At 42.5% G+C, this 19,144-nt stretch overlaps 2 protein-coding genes across 2 annotated transcripts; both read right to left on the minus strand.

Annotated features, from left to right (window-relative positions):
• Nucleotides 1-18: 18 nt before the first annotated feature.
• LOC125892653 (atrial natriuretic peptide-converting enzyme-like) lies at nucleotides 19-9,362 on the minus strand. Its single transcript, XM_049582762.1, has 11 exons — nucleotides 8,848-9,362; nucleotides 7,819-8,184; nucleotides 7,071-7,430; nucleotides 5,458-5,811; nucleotides 5,310-5,327; nucleotides 4,903-4,966; nucleotides 4,769-4,812; nucleotides 3,932-4,082; nucleotides 3,710-3,823; nucleotides 1,913-1,980; nucleotides 19-324 (listed from the first exon to the last, which is right to left on the minus strand). Exons 1-11 carry the CDS (start codon nucleotides 9,226-9,228, stop codon nucleotides 301-303), a joined length of 1,944 nt encoding a protein of 647 aa, XP_049438719.1. The 5' UTR covers nucleotides 9,229-9,362; the 3' UTR covers nucleotides 19-300.
• A 389-nt stretch (nucleotides 9,363-9,751) lies between these two features.
• Nucleotides 9,752-18,993, minus strand: mettl25b (methyltransferase like 25B). Its single transcript, XM_049582774.1, has 8 exons — nucleotides 18,664-18,993; nucleotides 17,026-17,144; nucleotides 16,335-16,551; nucleotides 16,164-16,226; nucleotides 15,605-15,742; nucleotides 13,508-14,316; nucleotides 12,955-13,139; nucleotides 9,752-12,870 (listed from the first exon to the last, which is right to left on the minus strand). Exons 1-8 carry the CDS (start codon nucleotides 18,763-18,765, stop codon nucleotides 12,785-12,787), a joined length of 1,719 nt encoding a protein of 572 aa, XP_049438731.1. The 5' UTR covers nucleotides 18,766-18,993; the 3' UTR covers nucleotides 9,752-12,784.
• Nucleotides 18,994-19,144: the final 151 nt, after the last annotated feature.

The raw sequence follows: 19,144 nt of genomic DNA on the forward strand, positions 1-19,144 counted from the left end.
TATGCAGAAAAAGTGTGATGATTATTTCAGCGGAGTATCTTTAATGTGAGAAGTGACAATTTTGCAGATTTCATTTGATCTGAAAACAAACACATAAAAACTGACGAAATACAAACTTCAGACATTACTAATAACTCAGACACATGTCCCTTTAAAGTTTCTATACTTAAAGCATGAAGATTTGATAATGAAGATGATAAAAGGATTCATAACCACACATATGGTCCTTACAGCTCTACACAGCTACAATGCTACAAGCATTTCTCCTGTGGTCCATTCAGCTCAGCTCCTGTTTGATCCTCACATTATGGCTGATTTCATGAACTGAAATGAGAAACACACAATGAAGTGGTAACTGGTGTGGTGGCAAAATCACTATTCAATAAACAGTTCAAAGAAAAGTCTTCACACGTCGGCTGTTTTTCTTGAGTTTTATTAAACATTCGCAAATGGATTCACACACATAGTTCAAACCGCATGAACAGTCAATCAGTGAGTGAGCAGCGATGACCTCCAGCCAAGCTAGCTTTATAGTTTCCCCTAACACATGCAATCATTAGCCAAAACGTGACGCCTTCAGTAGCCCTGGAAGATATATGGCACCTGCAGTAGCACAGGTTGGTTTGACATCTCTAAGACGCAACATCTCCTGGGAACAACAAGGACACCTTGTTGTTGGAGTGTTAACGAACAGGTGTTTTACGAGCAGGGGAGTGGGACTTGGAGTTGCTCCCTTTTTGCAGCTGAAAAGTTCATATGGAGTTTTAAGAAGCTGCTTTTTGCTGTCATGTCTGTTTGTAAGTGCCAAACCTTTCTATTAATAGTTGTTGTTTTCATATTTCATATTTTCCTTTGTTGCCAGATGTTCAAGTGCTCATTATGCCAATTTTAAGTGCTGTATCGTAGGCAACTGGACTGGCTCGGGTTTCTTGACGTTTCACCTCTCATCCAAGAGGCTTCTTCAGTTCTAACGGACTGGTGCGGAGTCGTCAGGCTTTGAACTCTGTGTGGGTGTGAACCCTCACTGAGTCATTTAAAACACATGTGAGCTCTGAGTTTCAGAGCTGTCAAGGGCACAGGTGAGTTGTTGGTCCACCTGGCCGTCATTTGTGTCGTTAGGGTTAGATGGGTCCAGGTGTGAGTGGGTGTTAAGCCGCCTGGGGAGGGATCTCAAGACTGCATTGTGCAAACTTATTGCACAGCACAGGAGAGACTCAGCTGCCCAGTTACATCTAAAGGAGAAGGGACATTCCTCTGAGGACAGCAATGTCCACATCTTGGCCAGAGAAGACAGATGGGTTGAAAGAAGCGTGAAAGAAGCCATCTACCTCAAACTGGAACGACCATCATTAAACAGAGGAGCTGGCCATCGACACCACTTATCACCCACTTACAATGCAGTCTTGAGATCCCTCCCCAGACGGCTTAACACTCACACCTGGACCCATCTAACCCTAATGACACACATGATAGCAGGGTGGATCAACGACTCACATGTGACCTTGACGACTCTGTGACTGAAGAAGCTTCTTGGATGAGAGGCGAAACGTCTTCAAGAAACACAAGCAAGTCCAGTTGCCTACGATATATCAGTGACTGGGAGTCTTTACCAGTAAGATGTCAATTAATTTAATACTTTGTGTTGAAATGGAGATTTCCTTATTATCAGGGACTATTGACTTTAGGCTGAATATGCTCTGCTCATACCTTTTTTAATCTTATCCTTTATAGACACTAACTAGCTGGTGGAGTGTGTTGTGTGTCAATAACTATTTCTTTTAGTACAGTGATCCTCCTGTACTTGAAATCTTTATCTTTGTAGGGTCACAAACAGGTAAGTAAAGAACATTTGGGCCGTTGCTACATTAAGTACTGTTGATTTGACAGCATTAATGAAAACATTTAAACTCACCTGCTTGAAAGAGAAACTGGCCACTATGCAGTCACACGGCAAACGCATCATATGAGCCTGGAAACGATCTGAGACAGGAAGCAGATATCAAGAGATATTAATATCCTGAATTTAATCATGTTTGATAAAGAAAAAAAAATTGTGTCACTAACAGACTGAGACCTTCTTGAAGAGGTGGTCTCAGTCCGGTTACAAATGAACTCTGGTGCAGTTGGTTTGTGGTGAGAAGGTGTTCCGACCTGGATGTGAAGCAACTGCAGTCACATGACACATTGTTTGGGTTAAACATGAGCATGTTACAGTCCTGGAGGATTATTAATGTGCACCTCCTCCTGTACTGCCTTAATATGCACATTCAGCACATCCAATGCATCAAAACATTGTTTTCTAGTTGGAGCCGCGTTTGCCTCGTTTTCAAACTGTATGCTTTGACTAAAATGAACAATGACAGCAATATAGTCCACGATGAGCTGGCCCCAAGAGCCAGTGTTTCATTTGTCCATTCTGTGCTCCTGTAGAAACAATATGGTATGGTTTTAAGGTAACAAAAATGGGACTCTTATTTTCAGGTGATTACAGCCAAAAGACAAAAGCAAACAGTTGTGAATATCATATACCATCAGCTATTAGCTGAATCAATGCTCCTCTGAATCCTTCACACTGGACCTTTAAGTAAAACTAGAAAAATCAGTGTTGAAATAATCTGTCATGCATTTAAAATTTTAATTAAGTAAAAGTACAAAGCATCAAAATATATTTTAAGTAAATGGACTCTATGTGCATTATAACTCATTTCAGAATAATGTTTATCATAATATGGGATTCTCCCCTCACCCTCATGGCTCATCATTCAAACTCCTCAATAAACTTCAATACATCCAGAACTCCACTGCCCGCCTGCTCACCCACACCCGCACATCATCCCGTCCTCCAAAACCTACACTGGCTCCCCATCACACATCGCATACAGTTCAAAATCCTCCTCCTCACACACAAAGCACTCAACAACCAGGCCCCCTCCTACCTCACACACCTACTCCACCACCACACCCCCTCCCGCGACCTCCGCTCATCCGAAGGAAATCTCCTCTCACTACCTGCACGGACCAAGCACCGAACCTGGGTGGACAGGGCCTTCTCCATCGCTGCCCCCTCCCTCTGGAACTCACTCCCCAAACCCATCCATATCTGCACACACCTCCCAACATGCTCAAAAGTCACCTTTTTAAATCAGGTTTTAATGTATAAGTTTGTGTGTTTTATTGCTGTTTTTTATTCTGACGTAGCTCTATTTTATGATTTTTAAAAAACTGTAAAGTGTTTTTGAGCATTTGTTAAAAGCGCTTACAAATAAAATGTATTATTATAATTATTATAATAATTATTGGTGTATTAATGTGGACACCACATACTATGTTACAGCTGGTGCATGTGGGGCTACATTTAAATAATTGATAAACATCTTGTATATTTATTACTTTATATACTGCAGGGTAGCTTGTGAGGTTCCTCACAGAACAGTCAATTCTTATTGATAAAACAATATCATTACTTATCTGTTGATTATATTTTGTATCATGAATCTGTATCTGCAAAGTAACTAAACTCATCAAATAAATGTAGTGCTATAAAAGGTACAACATGTCCCTCTGAGATAAGTAAGTAGCAGAAAATGGAAATACTCAAGTACAAGTACCTCAAAATGACAGAACAGTACTTGAGTAAATAACCTTTGTTCACTCACTACTGATAGTATGTAGTGTGGAGCTGGACACACTTAAATTTGGTTTCCGTTACCTCTGAGGATCTGAAGTTTTGTCAGGAAGGCCACAAAGTCATCGTAGTCGATGCCACCTTCGGAGTGGTGCTCGCGCCACAGAACATTGAAGGTTTCATCTTCTAACTCAAACTCTGTCAGATAGAAATGATAATGGTTTGAAGCAATCCACAGATACTACTAGACTGACTCAGTTATTGTTTTGTTGAGATGTGGAGAGGCTTTTAGTGCGATGTTATTACCTCGGGCGGACAGAGCCCTTTTCATTTGGTATTGAGTGACGGAGGGTGGGGTCCGCTTCTCGTAGCTCTCCAGATACTCCCTCCTGGTAGCAGCAACGTAGTGCTCCAGATTGAAGAGCTCCACCACATTCAGGTCGCCAGTCTTATCTGCCTGAGAGTGCTGGTTAAGGCGAGATTTTGGGCTATTTTGCTTCTGTAATATCTTCTTTCAGACAGGTTTATTTTAGTTCAGATTTCTGTTCTGGAAATTTATTCAAAAAGCACAACTTTAATTAGATAATGCTTCTTTTCATATTTAAAAATAAAATTTCAGAAAACTTGTAATACAAAAAATAGTGTTAATAGAAGTAGTCCAGTTTTATGGTGATATCTGTAGAGAAAGAGCATTTAAGTCCGGCCCCCACAAAACAAAAAAATAGCCAAAATTCTCTCTCCAAAACCGTTTGACTCTGATATGACAACAAAGTGAAACAAGAATTTTGAACCTGGCTTTATCCTGTGCAAATCAGTGCATATTCAACTAGACAATGCCTCATTTGCAAATTTAAACATGTAAAATTTCAGAAAATTTCTAAAGTAAATGAATTGTTGTACTGTAAGCATAGTTTAAATAAATAAAATAAATAAAAACGTATATCTCTTTATAACATCTTATTGCATGATGGCTAGAGCTGAATGAAGAGTCAGTGATCACATATTCCATCCAGGGCATTCAGACTGAGTTTACCTTCTGTTGAGACACTTAAGCACTGCAGTGATGGAGCCTGCTCCCAGACCTTTGTGACAAATAAATATGGCGGTAAATATCAAACAGATTAACAGATCAGTAAAGGATACGTCCATGAGAGTCAACAGCAGGTGGGCTGTCTTCAGACTTAAGGCTACATGGGAGAGAATAAAGACAACCATGAGAGTTTGTATAATTCAGATGATTAGATAGTGTTGTTAAGATTGGTGGAAAATAAACTGACTTTTGCCGTGAACAGAGTAGCCACCAGCATTCAGCTTAGCAAGAACACCTTCAGCAGTCAGCATCTGTTGGAAACAAGGACAGACACATGAACAAAGATCTGCTTCACACAACATGCAATAACTTTATCTAACCTTGGGGTGAAATACAGTGAGTACAGTAAATATGGCTTTATTGCACAAAATGACCCTAAAATGTTGGCAGGGATTTATTTCCTAAAATATTGTACATGCTCCAAAACTAAAATTCCAGCTGCTGGTGGGGTCTTTGGTGGTCCAAAAAAAACAACCATGATGGCGACGAAAACTTGGCCTGAAGGCTACCTGTACACCCCTGTGCACCAAATCTAAAATATAAATGTCATATTGTGAGTAATAGAATTAACATATTTTTTTTGGAAACACTTACATCAGGCCTGCTGTCTTCCTGTGAAAGAAAAGAAAGAAGTCATGTAAAGCTCCATAAACACAGAGGAATCTAATGGAAAACATTCAGATTCACTTCTATTATCAAACTGCACTCTTCTTTATATATCGACAAGGTTTCCATTACTTACTGATATACACGCTTCCTCTGGGAATGAGTTGCACTGCAGCTCTTCTGGCCAGGAAACACCAAAGCTGGTCATCAAACCCTCACAGCCCCGTTTGGCCCTCTCACAGAAAGACCTGCAGGGCCGCTTCACCTCGCCTGCCACACACGCGGGGGCGTACACCATACACACAAACAGCCGTATGTCCACCGAGCACATAGTCTGCACCATCGAGTTGAAAAAGGACATCTTCATCACCGCCTCTCTCTGACTCGTGTGGCCCAGTAGATTTGGAGTGATGGTCTGGTTGTAGGACAGGCCCTGGCACATTGGTATGGTGATCGGCTCGCAGACGCCCCCGCTGCTGCCCACTCCATACTGGAACGAGACACAAGTGCACACGGTCACTCCAAGTCTGATTACCTTTGGCCAGACTTGTGTGGCCTTTGTTTATACACCTCTGCACCTGCGATAGCTGTGGCCGGAAACATTGCTGTTTTCGGATTGTCCGTTCATACCATGTATGTAAGTATATTTCAGGAACGCTTTGAGGGAATTTTTTCAAATTTGGCACAAACATTCACTTATATTCAGTGATGAACTGAGTAGATTTTGTTGGTCAGAGGTCAAGGTCACTGTGACCTTGCATCTATCTCATTCTCATGAGGACAATATCTACAGAAGGTCTTTGGGAAATTTCTTCAAGATAGATATATAGATAGATAACTTTAACTTTAACTTTAGAATAACTATTGTTCACCTTGTCCACTTGAACTCAACAATGAACTGATTAGATTTTGGTGGTCATAGTTCAAAGGTTAAGGTCACTATGACCTCGACTCTCTCATTCTTGTGAACATGATACCTCAACAACACCTTGAGGGATTTTTTTCAAATCTGGCACAAACATTCACTTATACTCTGTGATGAATTGATTAGATTTTGGTGGTCAAAGGTCAAGGTAATTGTTACCTTGCATCGATCTCATTCTTGTGAATGCAATATCTCTGAAAGGTTGTGAGGGGAATTTCTTCAAGATAGATAGATAACTCTATTGTCCACCTCAGTGGATTTGGTACTAACATCCTCTTAGACACAATGATGAATTGATTAGATTTTAGTGGTCAGAGGTCAAGGTCACTGTGACCTTGCATCCACCTCATTCTCTCAAATGCAGTATCTCGAGAAGTCCTTGATGGAATATTCTGGCAGTAACATCTATTTGTACTCAAGAATGAACTGAATAGAATTTAGTGGTTGACGGTCAAAGGTCAAGGTCACTGTGACCTCACAAAACATGTTTTTGTCCATAACTCAAGAATGAGTTTTTTTTCTTGAAACTGTGGAGAATGTATAGATCTTCTGTGCTGCTTGGGGTAAAACCAGTAAAATTTGACTGGTGTGCAGAGGCATACAACTGCGAGATGGTAACTAGAGTTTTATTTTTGCTGTGGTGCTACTTTTGGCAAAATGCAGCTTGTACAGCATGGCTTGTATCAGACTTTACAGTAACTATTTCTGTAGCGCCTTTCGAAACTTCACAAGGTGTTTGATAAGTGCACATGATAAAAACAACACAATGATAAACTATTACACAGGATTGGCAACACTTAAATAAAGAAAAAGAGCAGACTTACATGTTCACAGGACTCTGTGGTAAATGTGTCACACTTGAGGGCTTCTGGCCACGGGAAGCCAAACCTTTGAAACATTGGCTCACAGCCGGAGCGTGCATGCTCGCAGAGTGATTTGCAGGGAGGTCGAGGTGTTCCTGACAGACACTCTGGAGTGTAGACGGAGCACAGTAAAGTCTTCATATGAGGGGAGCACCCCACTTGTATGAGTGGTAGAAACGTCTGCAGTACCAGGGCTGCATCCTCCTGAGTTGTGTGGCCCAGCATGTTGGGCATGACGGTCTGAGTGTACGGCAGGTCTTGGCAGAGAGGGACAGTGATTGTCTGACATGCCGCAGAGGATATTTGACTCATATCTTCAGTCTGGAAGAACAGAAACATAAACCAATGAATTCTGAATACTTTTGGCTGTTGTGGTTTCCATCACTCATGTGCACCAAACCCAAAGTGCCTTTTAAAAAAGTGACTTTATTCATCAATGATTTGTCTGTGGGAAACTTATTTCATTTGAGTTATTTTGCCTGGTATAATGTCACACAAGACGCCATGCAAGCAGCTCAAAGGAACCACTTACCTGTGGTAGAGGACAGGGTGACAATTGTGAATTTTTAAAAATACTTTCACTGCAAAAGTTGATGTATGTGCTTTAGATTAATTAAACACAGAGCATGTATTTAATTAGATCACCTGACAATCAAAGACATAAACATCTCTTCATCTTCATTTTAAGGTCAAGAAAGAGCAGACTTACGCCTTCACAGGACTCTGTCGTAAATGCTTCACACCTGAGGGATTCTGGCCACTGGAAGCCAAACTTGTTCATCAGTGATTCACAGCCGGACCTCGCCTGCTCGCAGAGCGTTCTGCAGGGAGATCGAGCTTTGCCTGAAACACACTTGGGAGTGTAGACGGAGCACAAGAAAGTCTTCAGGTGACGGGAGCATTCCACTTTTACAAGCGGGATAAACTGATGTACTTCCAGTGCTGCTTCTTCCTGATTTCTGTGGCCCAGCATGTTGGGCATGATGGTGTCAGTGTATGTCAGGTCTTGGCAGAGAGGGATAGTGATTGGCTGACATACTCCAGCGGGCGTTGGATGTACAGCGGGGCCTCGGCCCTGGAAGAACAGAAACATAAATCAGTGAATTTTTGCACTTCGGTAGTTTTCACCAGCCGCAACTGCTTTTTCCCTTTTTACCAAAAAACTCAAACCAGGATTTGTCTGAGTCCTGATGGGATACCGGTCTTCTGGTTGGCCCTGGTGTCCACTTAACCACTGTAAGGGCATAAAGACTGGAAACAAAGGGGAATAGCTAAACTGGCTCTGTCCAAATTGAACAAAATCCACCTGTCAGCACCTCTAAACCTCACAAACATCTCAAGTGTTAAATCTGTACAAAAACTAAAGTGTAAAAACAACATTGGTGGTTTTACTGCAGGTTATGTGCCGGACTATTTCTTGGCGGGGCGCAGTGACGTCCTTAAGTCAAACCACAAATTGACGTTTTTACACTGCAGTTTTTGTAGAGTTTAAATAAACAGATGTAACAAGTTTATTTGTGAGTTTTAAAGGTGCTGGTAGGTGGATTTTGTAACTTTTGGACAGAGCCAGGCTAGCTGTTTCCCTTTGTTTCCAGTCTTTGTGCTAAGCTAACCTTCCTGTAGCTTCATATTTAATGTACAAAAATGAGAGAGGTGTCCGTGTTCTCATCTTCATCTGGGCAAGAAACTGAATAAGTGAATTTCCCAAGAGTTGATATCCTCATGCTTTCATACTGACCTGCACACAGTTAGTCTGTGATAAAGTGTCACATCGGAGCTTTGTCGGCCAGGTTAACCTCTTCGCTCTGAAGGCAGGCTCGCAGTCTGTCTTGACCTTCTCACAGAGCGCTCGGCAAGGCCTCAGCTGGCTGTTTTCGTCCGAGCCGCATTCGGGCACAACAACACGACACAGGAGTGCGGCGACGTTTGGAGAACAAGCCGTCTCTATCATCTGACCCGTCTGCTGCAGGTTGTAGCCTACAGCTCCAGTTGGATAGGGGGTGGTGGTGTATCCCAAACCTTGACAAAAGCTGGATGTTAGTGGCTTGCAAGGTAACTTGCTGTGTGCTCGCTGAGGAGACAACAGCAAACCCAGAACCACCAACACCAAATGCTTCATGGCTCTCAGTGATCTCAACCGTCCTGTGCTGTCTAACAAAGCTTCTGGAGGTTGGAGATGAGTGTGTCTCTGCTGCTCTGCTCAGGAGGTGGAGTACGAGTCCACGAATGGAGTCTCTACAAACAAGGCACTGATTTAGGACCACTGCTGCAACAAGATGCTAAACATAAAATGAGAGCCAAACTGGTCTCAGAGCAGCAGCCCTACTCTGAGAATAATGAGCTTTGTTAGAACATCTGGTTGTGATTGTGTGCTTTCTGTGGGGGGTGAGAATTTGTTGCACAACAAACCTGACTTCTGGATGGAACATATTTCGACACTAATAGGATCGAGAAAATAAAGCGTCAACATGTTGTGATTTTTAAAAACAAATGTGTCTTCAGTTCTCTGGAACTTTGATTTCTGTAAATAAGGACATGAGTTCCAGGATTTCACACCAAACATGTGGCATCATGTTGTTTAACTACAAACAGGATTAGTAGATTCTCTCAGGAACGCTGAGCTAAAAAGACTGCAGTGAGACCTTTTCAAAGATGAGAGCTTTTGATAAATGTATTTAATTACACAAAGATCCAAAATGTAGAACAGGACACGACTCACAAAGGATTTGTATTTGAGCAGGACAGGTTTGATGAATACACAGTTTGTGTTTGTCTGTTGTGTAACTGATAATATTTCTTTTAAACTCAGGTACGATGAAAATGTATCAGGAACAATATTATTAGCAGTGCTAGTTGTGTTCCTGTGAGAGATGGTGATGGTACATGAATCTAACACTTGATCACAGACTGACATTTTAAGGGGAGACACCCTGGGTGAAAACATGCATTTTAATGCACTGGTAAATTTTGAGATTTTGGGCTGTTTTGTTTCCATAACACGTCTTGTTTTAGACTAGTGGAAAGAAAACATACACAATAAGCATTTAGGTTTATCTTAGTTCAGATTTGTGTTCTGGAAATGTATGTAAAAAGCACAAATGTCATTAGATAATCATATTTCAGAAAATGAAATATGAAAATGAAAAAAGTGTCTTAAAGGGACATTGTGTAATATTTTCAGTTGTTAATCGGCAAAAATCGATGTCTGCATTCATAAATATGTCATCATTGGTGTATTATTACCTCCACCAATAATCTGACTTATTCTCGTAAAAGGAGAATTTTGGATGTACATTGTGCGGGTAAGTCGTCTGGGGGGTTCCGTAAGGAGCCAGGCCAGCGCTCCGTGACTGAGAAGACGAAGGAGAGGAGCAAGAGGCGCTTCTCTACTACCATGGCAAATGTGAAACAAAGTCTTTGAGTATAATGCAGGATCATGCATATGCAGCATCATGGGAGACAGAATCCTCATCGCCAAGAAAGCGCAAAAGGGAATTAAAAAGGCAACGTGACCGGCGAATTCAAAAACGAGGGTCAACATCGGGGTCGCCTTTCCCAGGTAGAGAGAGCTGCTGAAGGAGAAAGGTAATGCAATCACAGGGCAGCGCCACTGGCCGCTAACAGCTGTTAGAGTGGTGCAGTGATGTGAGGAGAGGGATGAGGTGTGTGAGGTTGAGCCACTTGTCAGCTGTCAAAAGACAAGACGTAATTGGTTTGTTTGGATTTACACCCGCCCCAACAGTCCTACACTGTAAACACAGCCAGCATGGTGAGGAGGGGGTTTGTCAACTTGCGTCGCGTGTGTCTGTGTAGGAGCCTGAATGAATACTCCATGAAGTATCGGATGACATGGTTTCATCAATGTTATCATAGCTTTTTGGTACACAGCGGCTACCGTAGTTGCAATATGTGTTTGAAACAATTTGAAATTCCTACACACTGTGGCTTTAATGTAGCCTGACTAATCAACTGGGGCAAGTTTCATGGTGAAATCTGTTAGTTAACATTTTTACCCCACTGTCTTATTTTTGTCTAAAATCTATCTTCAAAGGCTGTTTTCTCAAAATGAGTTATTTCTCAAACTCTGGGACAACTTCAGCAGCACTCCTCAAACATTACAGTTTTACTCCTGTTTATATCCTGATTGGTTTTACTGTGGGGTTTGTTCAGAGCCTGATTTACAGAACATTTTATTCCTGAAAACATGCCGAAAATTGATTTTTTTTAAAAATGGCTAACAGTATTGTCTGACTCTTACGGTGTGATAAAAACAGATATTAAAATTCCCTCTGCAAAAACTCAAATCAACTGGAGAAGTTTCATGGTGACATCTCTCATGGCGTGTCTCCTCTTGAAAAGTAACAACAAAACAACTACGCCGTGGTTTGTGCTGAATTTCATGACAAACCTATGAAAACACGATCTTTGGTAACCTGAGTCCAGACCTTTCAATCCACCCACTCCACCAAGTTCGAGTTGACTGATTCACCTGCATCGTGACATGAAACAGTGGCTTCTCAGTTAAAATAAAAAACAGCCAATGAGAGCCGTGGGCAACATTTACACTGCTATTAAGTGGTTGTCAGTCATAACAACAATGGCAAGCGCTGTAGAGAAGATAGACGTTGCCATCGAGGCTGTTCTGAATCAACATGTTTTCTCAATATTGCCTGACATTATAGTTTGTTTTTACTTCGCTTAACTTCACTCTTAAAACCCCGGCAAAACCAGAATGTTGGCATGGAAATGCATCAGTGTGGACTTAAAGGTCCAGTGTAGGATTCAGGGGGATATACTGTCAGAAATGGAATACATTAAGTCTGTTTTCTTTGGTGTAAAATCACCAGAAAATATGAATCGCTGTGTTTTTGTTACTTTAGAATGAGCCGTTCATATCTATCTCTATCTCATTTTTTGTTTCTACAGTAGCCCAGAATGGACAAACCAAACACTGGCTCTAGACTGGGACATTTGCATTTTCATGTTGGCCACCATAGTTAAGGGCCCATCTCCTACACACAGTGTCTGAAGAAACACTCATGTGTAACTTGAAACTGCTTTACAGAGTGTTTTTACCGTTTTAAATCACCTGGTCGGAGAGGAAGAGATCTATGTGGATAATTCAGCTCCCGGTAAAAACCTCCAGAACAACGAAAACTGAAGGAATTCTTACCAGGAGAAGTTTCAGCTGGTTGCAATCTGCAATAAACCCCCTAAATCTGACACACTGCTCCTTTAAAATGATTTTTTTGGGGGGTAAACTGAATCCCCCTCCTCCACTGGAGTCACTTAGAGTGGACACAGTGTCAGACCAAAGATGCACATGGAGTGTAATGAGGGGACATTTCTGTCTAATGTCAGGCAAGATCTTTTGGTGAATCCTAATAATTAGTCAGTGTCTATGGAAGCAGAACTGAGTGCACACTTTGGCAGCAGCAAGATGCCAAAGCTTTCGATCTCCAGCATGTTCCAGGCTGAAAATCTGATTGGCTCCATAGCAGGAAGGACATGTGTGTCAGAAGATGTCCGAAGGCCAGCAAAAAAAAAAAATGCCCTTAATGTTCATTATTTAACATCTCTAAAACCAGAGGAACAAAACAACCTTAGGACTCTGGATCTCTTGTTTTTGGGTCATATTTCATTGTGTCTTGTGTAGTCTCCCATTTTCCTCCTCCTTATCCACGAGGCTTCAGAGCCACCAGCACAAAGTTTCTTGGGGAAAAGTTTGGGTTGAAGAGAGGAACCAGCTGACTGTCCACACCTGCAGAGAGACGAGGCTTCAGTTAGAGCTGAAGGAAACACACGGCAGTGAAGTTTGTTCGTGTCACAGCATCCGGCCGCTCACCGTTCTCCTGCAGGTAGATCATCCTGTCCAGCAGCACCAGCGTCTCCACCACAGGAGCCAGCAGCAGGGACAGGCTGAAATACACCACCACCCTGCTCTGCTGCCTCAACATGGCCTCCACCCGCTCCGGGTCCAGAGGCATCTCAGGAGGCAGGCTGACCCGTGCCAGACCCAGGCGGGCGTACCTGAGAGGGATGAAGACAGACGAGGACATTTCCATGAATTCTACATTAATAGTGACCTTTATTTACCTCAGCTGAGCTTTATTCTTTATGTCTCCTGATTTATAAGAATTATTACTACTTTTTTCATAGCCATACCCAAGCTCTACAGAGAAGTGAAGCATAAACCTGAGGAATCTTTGAGTACAGCAGGAAGGGTGGCGTTAACCTGTGACACCCCTACTGTAGTTAAAACAGATCAAGCACAAAAAAATCCACAATAATTTAGATTTGTTTGGACAGTTTAAGACTTCAGTGAACTTCCTCCTCTGAGCAGCGCAGTACGCAAACATTAGGCATGTTGTAAACTGGAGGCTGCGGTGTTGACTCACTCTGTGAATGGAAGCAGATGGGCTTTCTTTATGGTCTGGATTCCGGCCCTGCGCAGATCCGGCCTCGTATCCCTGATGAACGTCTCCAGCATCGCCCGGTAACAGTGTGTCTTCAGCAGCTCGCTCTCCTCCCGAAGCCTCCGTACATAGTCCTCAATGGCATGACACGCCCCCTCCCTCGCCTTATAGGACAACTGATGCTCCGGCAGCCCTTGCACCCAGGAGCTCATCGGGTAGCCGAACTCCGAGTGAAGTTCTTCCTGGCCGGATGTTTGTGGAGCTGCTACCCGTCCTGGAGGGGAGGGATTTTCCTTGGTGGTGATTTTCATGTAGCAGCACGCCACAGAGGTGATGCCGCGTACGTGTGGGCAGTTGACAAAGTGGCGGAGGAGGGTGGCGCTGAGGTCACCACAGGCATGGAGACCGGTGAGGACAAAGTCTGGGCTGTTCTCCTGAGGACATACCGCCTCCTGACAGACAGGCTGCGCACACGAGCAGCAGTTTTCAGCAGACGACTCCTCAACAGACGTGTTTAACGGATGCTGTGATGTTGATTCAGAGTCCAGTGAGCGACTGTCAGAGTCTGTGGAAGCACAACACGATGGAGTCTGGACAACACAAGCGGACCGCTCATGCTCAGAGCCCCGCAGTTTCTTTTTGCTCGGTCCAGATGGAGTCGGGGAACCTTCAGAGACACAATCTGCCGCACTCAGCTGCTTGATGAAGGCCTCCCATGATGCCTTGGGGTTTACCCAACCGGCCACGTGGCGGGGAGAGGACTGTGACGCTGGGACCAGAAAGGAGCAGCTCTAGGAGGAAGAAAGATGTTTATCAAGTCAAGTCAAAATCTATAAGCCCAATATCTCAAAGAGCTGTACAAATAAACATTTCAGTTCAATTTCAATTTTATTTACAAAGTTCAACACCACAAATCACAATTTCCTTCAGAGAGCTTGTCAAAATATGACATCCCTCTTATCAAATTTGGTTTTGATGGGTTGATATAATCGATAGTAAATAAAGCACTTTAAAGCTGCTATAATATTTTTATATGAATAATGTAATGAAGGGACACTTTGTGGATTTTAAACCAGCTTTGTAACATAACAATGTGGGTAGTAAGTGCAAATTAACTGTGGCAAACTTCCCTCCATCTTACCAGTGCCCAGACTTCCCTACTGCCCGAGAGTGAAATGCGTCAAACTACCGATTGCATTTTTTCATTTTCGTATGCTTGCCGCCATGGACACAAAGAGTACAGAGAAAGAGAGACCCACCCCCCTCTCTCTGTTTCTCAAACGGTAAAACCAGGAAGTGCTGATCAAATAATCAAGATTCTGTTACTGCGTTGCCCATTTCTCAACTCAAAGTTTTCAGAAACATATTTAAAGTTACTGTTTAACTGTAATTCAACACTGTTTGTTACCAGCCGTTTATCATATTGTTACGTTAAAATGACATAAGCTTGCATTATGTCATTCATCAGTAGGAGCGTTTACTGGTCTTGTGTAGCACAGTGCATTCTGGTAGTTGTAGGTTTTCTAGCTCTTGAGCAAAACCAAGTGTCACAGTCCTATCTTTGTTTTCTCTGGTCACGTAGCACCAATTTCAAAATGAATTGTGTCTCCTTCTGCATAGACGGCCCGGTTTAATGTAAGGAACATCTTTGCAGCAGTGGAATACTTCTTTAAATGATTTCTTCTATGTGAAAGGTGTCACTCTAATTGACGAACCCAGCAAATACCAAAAAGCTTCCATGTTTGGTATTTAGGAACCTCTCATGGTCCATGATTGTTTTTAGGATAAAAACAGAATAAAAGGTAATCAATGCCATCCGCCACTGTGCTACTACTCTTTACTTCCATTATGCTTTGTGCATAGCCCTCCTTTGATCCTTGATTATCATGGTTCTGCTCAAAACTGGAGGAGACACAGGTTGGTTCCCTGCAGAGTACAGAGCTTCCAATTCGGTGGAAAAGAGGCATCAGTGAAGACTAATGAAGCTTAACGAAAGTGATTTTGACAAATAAATGCTCTTTCAAAACCAACCTTTGTCTGTGGACTAATAGTGTGTCATACGTTCAGCAAAGCACCAACCTTTTTCTGCTTTTCCTTCTCCAAGGCCCACAGTAACTGCTGGTCGAACCTGGACGCCATAGCAACCAGGGTGTGATCAGCCTCAATGGCGGTCACAGACAGCCCGAGTCCAAAGGACAGGAAACGAGTCAGATGACCCTGTTCAGAGCAGAACAGTGCAAAACTCAGGATTTAATGTGTAATGATTTTACAGTATATTTATGTGACGTACACGTGATCACAAGACAAAAACCAACGGTGAATGTATCCTCTAACAAGTACAGTTTGTGTATCTACAGCCTGACATCCCCTCTTCTTCTTCTGTGGCATAAAACGCCATTAAAAACATGTTAATGAGCCACACTGTGTCACATGTTCCTACATCACCACTAACACACACACTGTAGTTTGTTTAACGCAGTCCCACATTCACCGTCCTGCTGACACAAATACTCATTTAATCCAAATGTAGATGAATCCGCTGCTGAAAATAGTCCCCATCAAAGTCACTATTTCCTCCTTTTTGTTTGATAAAAACTACAGTGAGCAGCTGTTTTCTGACAGTAGGATTGACTGATACCTGTCCAGAGCCCACATCCACCACACTGCTGCAGTCAGTCTGCTCACAAAGTCGTTTTACCAGCTGGGATTCAAAAAAGGGAAACAGATTAAAAACACTGTTAACAGAAGAACTGTTCATTTAAATTCTACTTTAAAACACAGTGACAGTAGAAAATAATCAACCCTGTACCATGCCCAGCTTGCGGATCTCATGCTGCTTCTTGGGTTTGACGTGTTTCCTGAATATGTGTCCCAGCAGCGAGCTCTGACTTTGGTTTTCCTGGAACTCCTCAGGTTTCACCGAGCTCGCTGTCCGGCCCTGCTCCCGCCCGCACTCTCTGGGAAAGGCCAGAGCGTGAGCTGTGGCACGAAACGCCAAGAGAGACAGAGGCCACACCGACGGGTATCTGTAACGACAAACTCTTATTACTATCAGATCATGAGGCTGGCAGTGTTTCATATTAATCTCACTGTCAACATATCTCACAGGGGGTCCATGTTGCCAAACTACAAATTAATTACACTGACACAAAAATAATCAGACTGTTGGAGAAGATGATATTCACGTGCTTTTAGCATCTCCACATTAGCAACTTCAGAACTTTTTTACTCAATATGAAGTTAGCTGCAGCCTGAGACCCCTCATAGTCTAGAGTAAAAACTACTTGCAGCCAGAATTTACAAAAACAAACTTCACAGCTGTCCAGGAAGTCAACATGAGGCAAACCCTTCCTGTAATGCTTTGGTATTATGTCCTGACCCTTTGCTGTTTTGTGTTTTAGTTCCTTGTCTCATAAAGATTATTCCTGCTTTATTTGTTTTAGTTTTTCCCCGCTCTGCTCTTTGTAGTAAGACTTTGTAAATGTACTATCCAGCAGTACCTCCGGTCTCCATGTGTGGCATCCAGTAACAGGTCTGCAATCTGTGGGTAGGACAGGTCCTGCAACACCTGCTGCCAGGTGTCGGGTAGAGTGTGCCAGAGATCTTCAGTGAAGAACTCCTGCAGGGAAAATAACAGTGACCGTTATTAGAGAAACTATATGAATCCAGTTGGTTACAAACAGAAATCTAGGGGATACTTTCAATGCAGCCGTTCTCGACTAGAGATGCACCGATCCAGCTTTTTCAGTTTGGATCCCGATGCTGTGGCTTTGAGTGTCAGCCGATACCGATCCGATACCATGGTTGACTTAAAAAGCTATGTACCTTTACATGTAGAACAGAAAAGACTCGTGGCATCAGGCACTGATGACTACACAGTTCTTTCCTGAGATAAAATGAAACAAGATGAAACAGATGAATCATCTACACCTTGTAACTCTTGAGACAAGTGTTTGCTCACTTTCTCATAAATTCAGGACAGTGCAGTCTCAGAAAAATATTTGCCCGCGGCAAATTCTACCGTGGCTCCAGGTCATCCAGTAAACATTGGAAGCCCACGTTTTCAACTACCGTCAATGGTTGTCCATCCAAAACAATGTACTCCAGCACTTTATCAGAAATTTTCACAGCTTTTGCGCTATCGCTGGGGAATTTCTCTCTTCTTTGCAGCACATCTGCTAACGTTAACTGCTGTGCAGTATTACCTCCTGCTCCTTTCGACCTGCTCAACTGCTGGAACTCTTGGATCTTCGTTTGATGATGTTTTGTAGATGCTTTGTTAAATTGGTAGCATTATACTTGGCGGTACTACCACCAACCCTAGCAACATTCACTTTGCAGACGTTACAAAGTGTCGTCGAGCTAGTTGGAGTGTTCAGTGTGAAACACCTCCACACAGCAGGTTCTCTCCTTCGCTCCATGGCGTATGACGCAGCTCGTGTCGCAATAGATGTAAAAGGAAAGAATCGCCTCAGGTATTGGTTGCATTTTCCGATACCCGATCCATTTATTTTGTTGATATCGGGGCGATATTCGATCCACATATAGGATCGGTGCGTCCCTGTTATCAACTCAAGAATATACCTGAGTTCAGTGAGTCTCTGCTGCAGCCGATTAAGATGATTTACAGGAGTTCAAACACAGAGGGCAGTGAAATCAGCTGGTAGTGATCAATATTCTTGAGGATCCTATCCTTTAGTAAAAGACTTATACAAAACTGTCAGGCGCAAAAATGGAAATACATAACTACTTAAGTAAATATAAATGTACTTAGTTACATTTCACCACTGCATACATCTCTCAAAGGCACAATCGGTGGACACAAAATCTCTTTTGTTCCTATTTTCACAGGTTAAAGTTAAAAATCTAGGACGTCTTTATGCACTCAATAGTTATATTTGAGATGATGTAATGATGCTTTTAAATCAGCATCTTGGTTGGGTTACCTTGGAAGAGGAGAAGGGCTCAGTAATTTGGGTGAAACATAAAAAATGTGCAGTATCAAGTATGCAAGTTTCCAAGACAGCGTGATTTTGAAGCATCTTTGTTTCAAAACATACCAACAGTCCACTCCTCTAACACAGCTGGGTCAACACACAACAGGAGAAGCAGCAAACAAGTCAGTCATCCACACTCACAATAATATAGGAGTCGGATACGTGGCTGTAGTGAGACAGGAAAGCGCTGAGTCTTTCGGCCAAGTCTCTCTGTTGTCCTGCTGAAAGAGTTGGTGTCAACATCTCCTCATCCTTCACTGCTGACAGCTCACTGACATGGGAAGCTAATGCTAACACAAGTTAGCTTGTTAGTGCTGCGTTATTCTCCCCAGTTTGGACGAAGAGTGTTTAAAAGTACAAACTAACTCTCACGGTACTTAAAATCGGTTTATATAACGCTAATTCGTCGCCTTTCACTTCACTAATGCTTGTTGTGGTTAGCAGCTAGCTTAGCTTCCACTACACATGTAGGATGCGTTCATGTGCTTCCAGTAAATTCCCGTTTCGGCGCTCGTACGTAACCAGTGGATGTAATCTCTCATTAACTTGGTTTAGAAATTAATGAAATAAGCATTTTTCATCTTTACAAATATTAACTGATACACAAATATAAAATGTCTGT

Source organism: Epinephelus fuscoguttatus, linkage group LG8 (assembly GCF_011397635.1).
Source record: "Epinephelus fuscoguttatus linkage group LG8, E.fuscoguttatus.final_Chr_v1".
Taxonomy (NCBI): domain Eukaryota; kingdom Metazoa; phylum Chordata; class Actinopteri; order Perciformes; family Serranidae; genus Epinephelus; species Epinephelus fuscoguttatus.

Excerpts from the sequence above, each read along its gene's own strand:
- mettl25b (XM_049582774.1), bottom strand. The coding sequence starts at position 18,765 with ATGTTGACACCAACTCTTTCAGCAGGACAACAGAGAGACTTGGCCGAA. Across the intron at positions 15,743-16,163 it reads TGGATGTGGGCTCTGGACAG|GGTCATCTGACTCGTTTCCT; the intron begins GTATCAGTCAAT and ends TGCTCTGAACAG. Across the intron at positions 12,871-12,954 it reads GATCTACCTGCAGGAGAACG|GTGTGGACAGTCAGCTGGTT; the intron begins GTGAGCGGCCGG and ends GTCTCTCTGCAG.
- LOC125892653 (XM_049582762.1), bottom strand. The coding sequence starts at position 9,228 with ATGAAGCATTTGGTGTTGGTGGTTCTGGGTTTGCTGTTGTCTCCTCAG. Across the intron at positions 8,185-8,847 it reads CACAGACTAACTGTGTGCAG|GGCCGAGGCCCCGCTGTACA; the intron begins GTCAGTATGAAA and ends CTGTTCTTCCAG. Across the intron at positions 5,812-7,070 it reads CCACAGAGTCCTGTGAACAT|TATGGAGTGGGCAGCAGCGG; the intron begins GTAAGTCTGCTC and ends GTCTCGTTCCAG.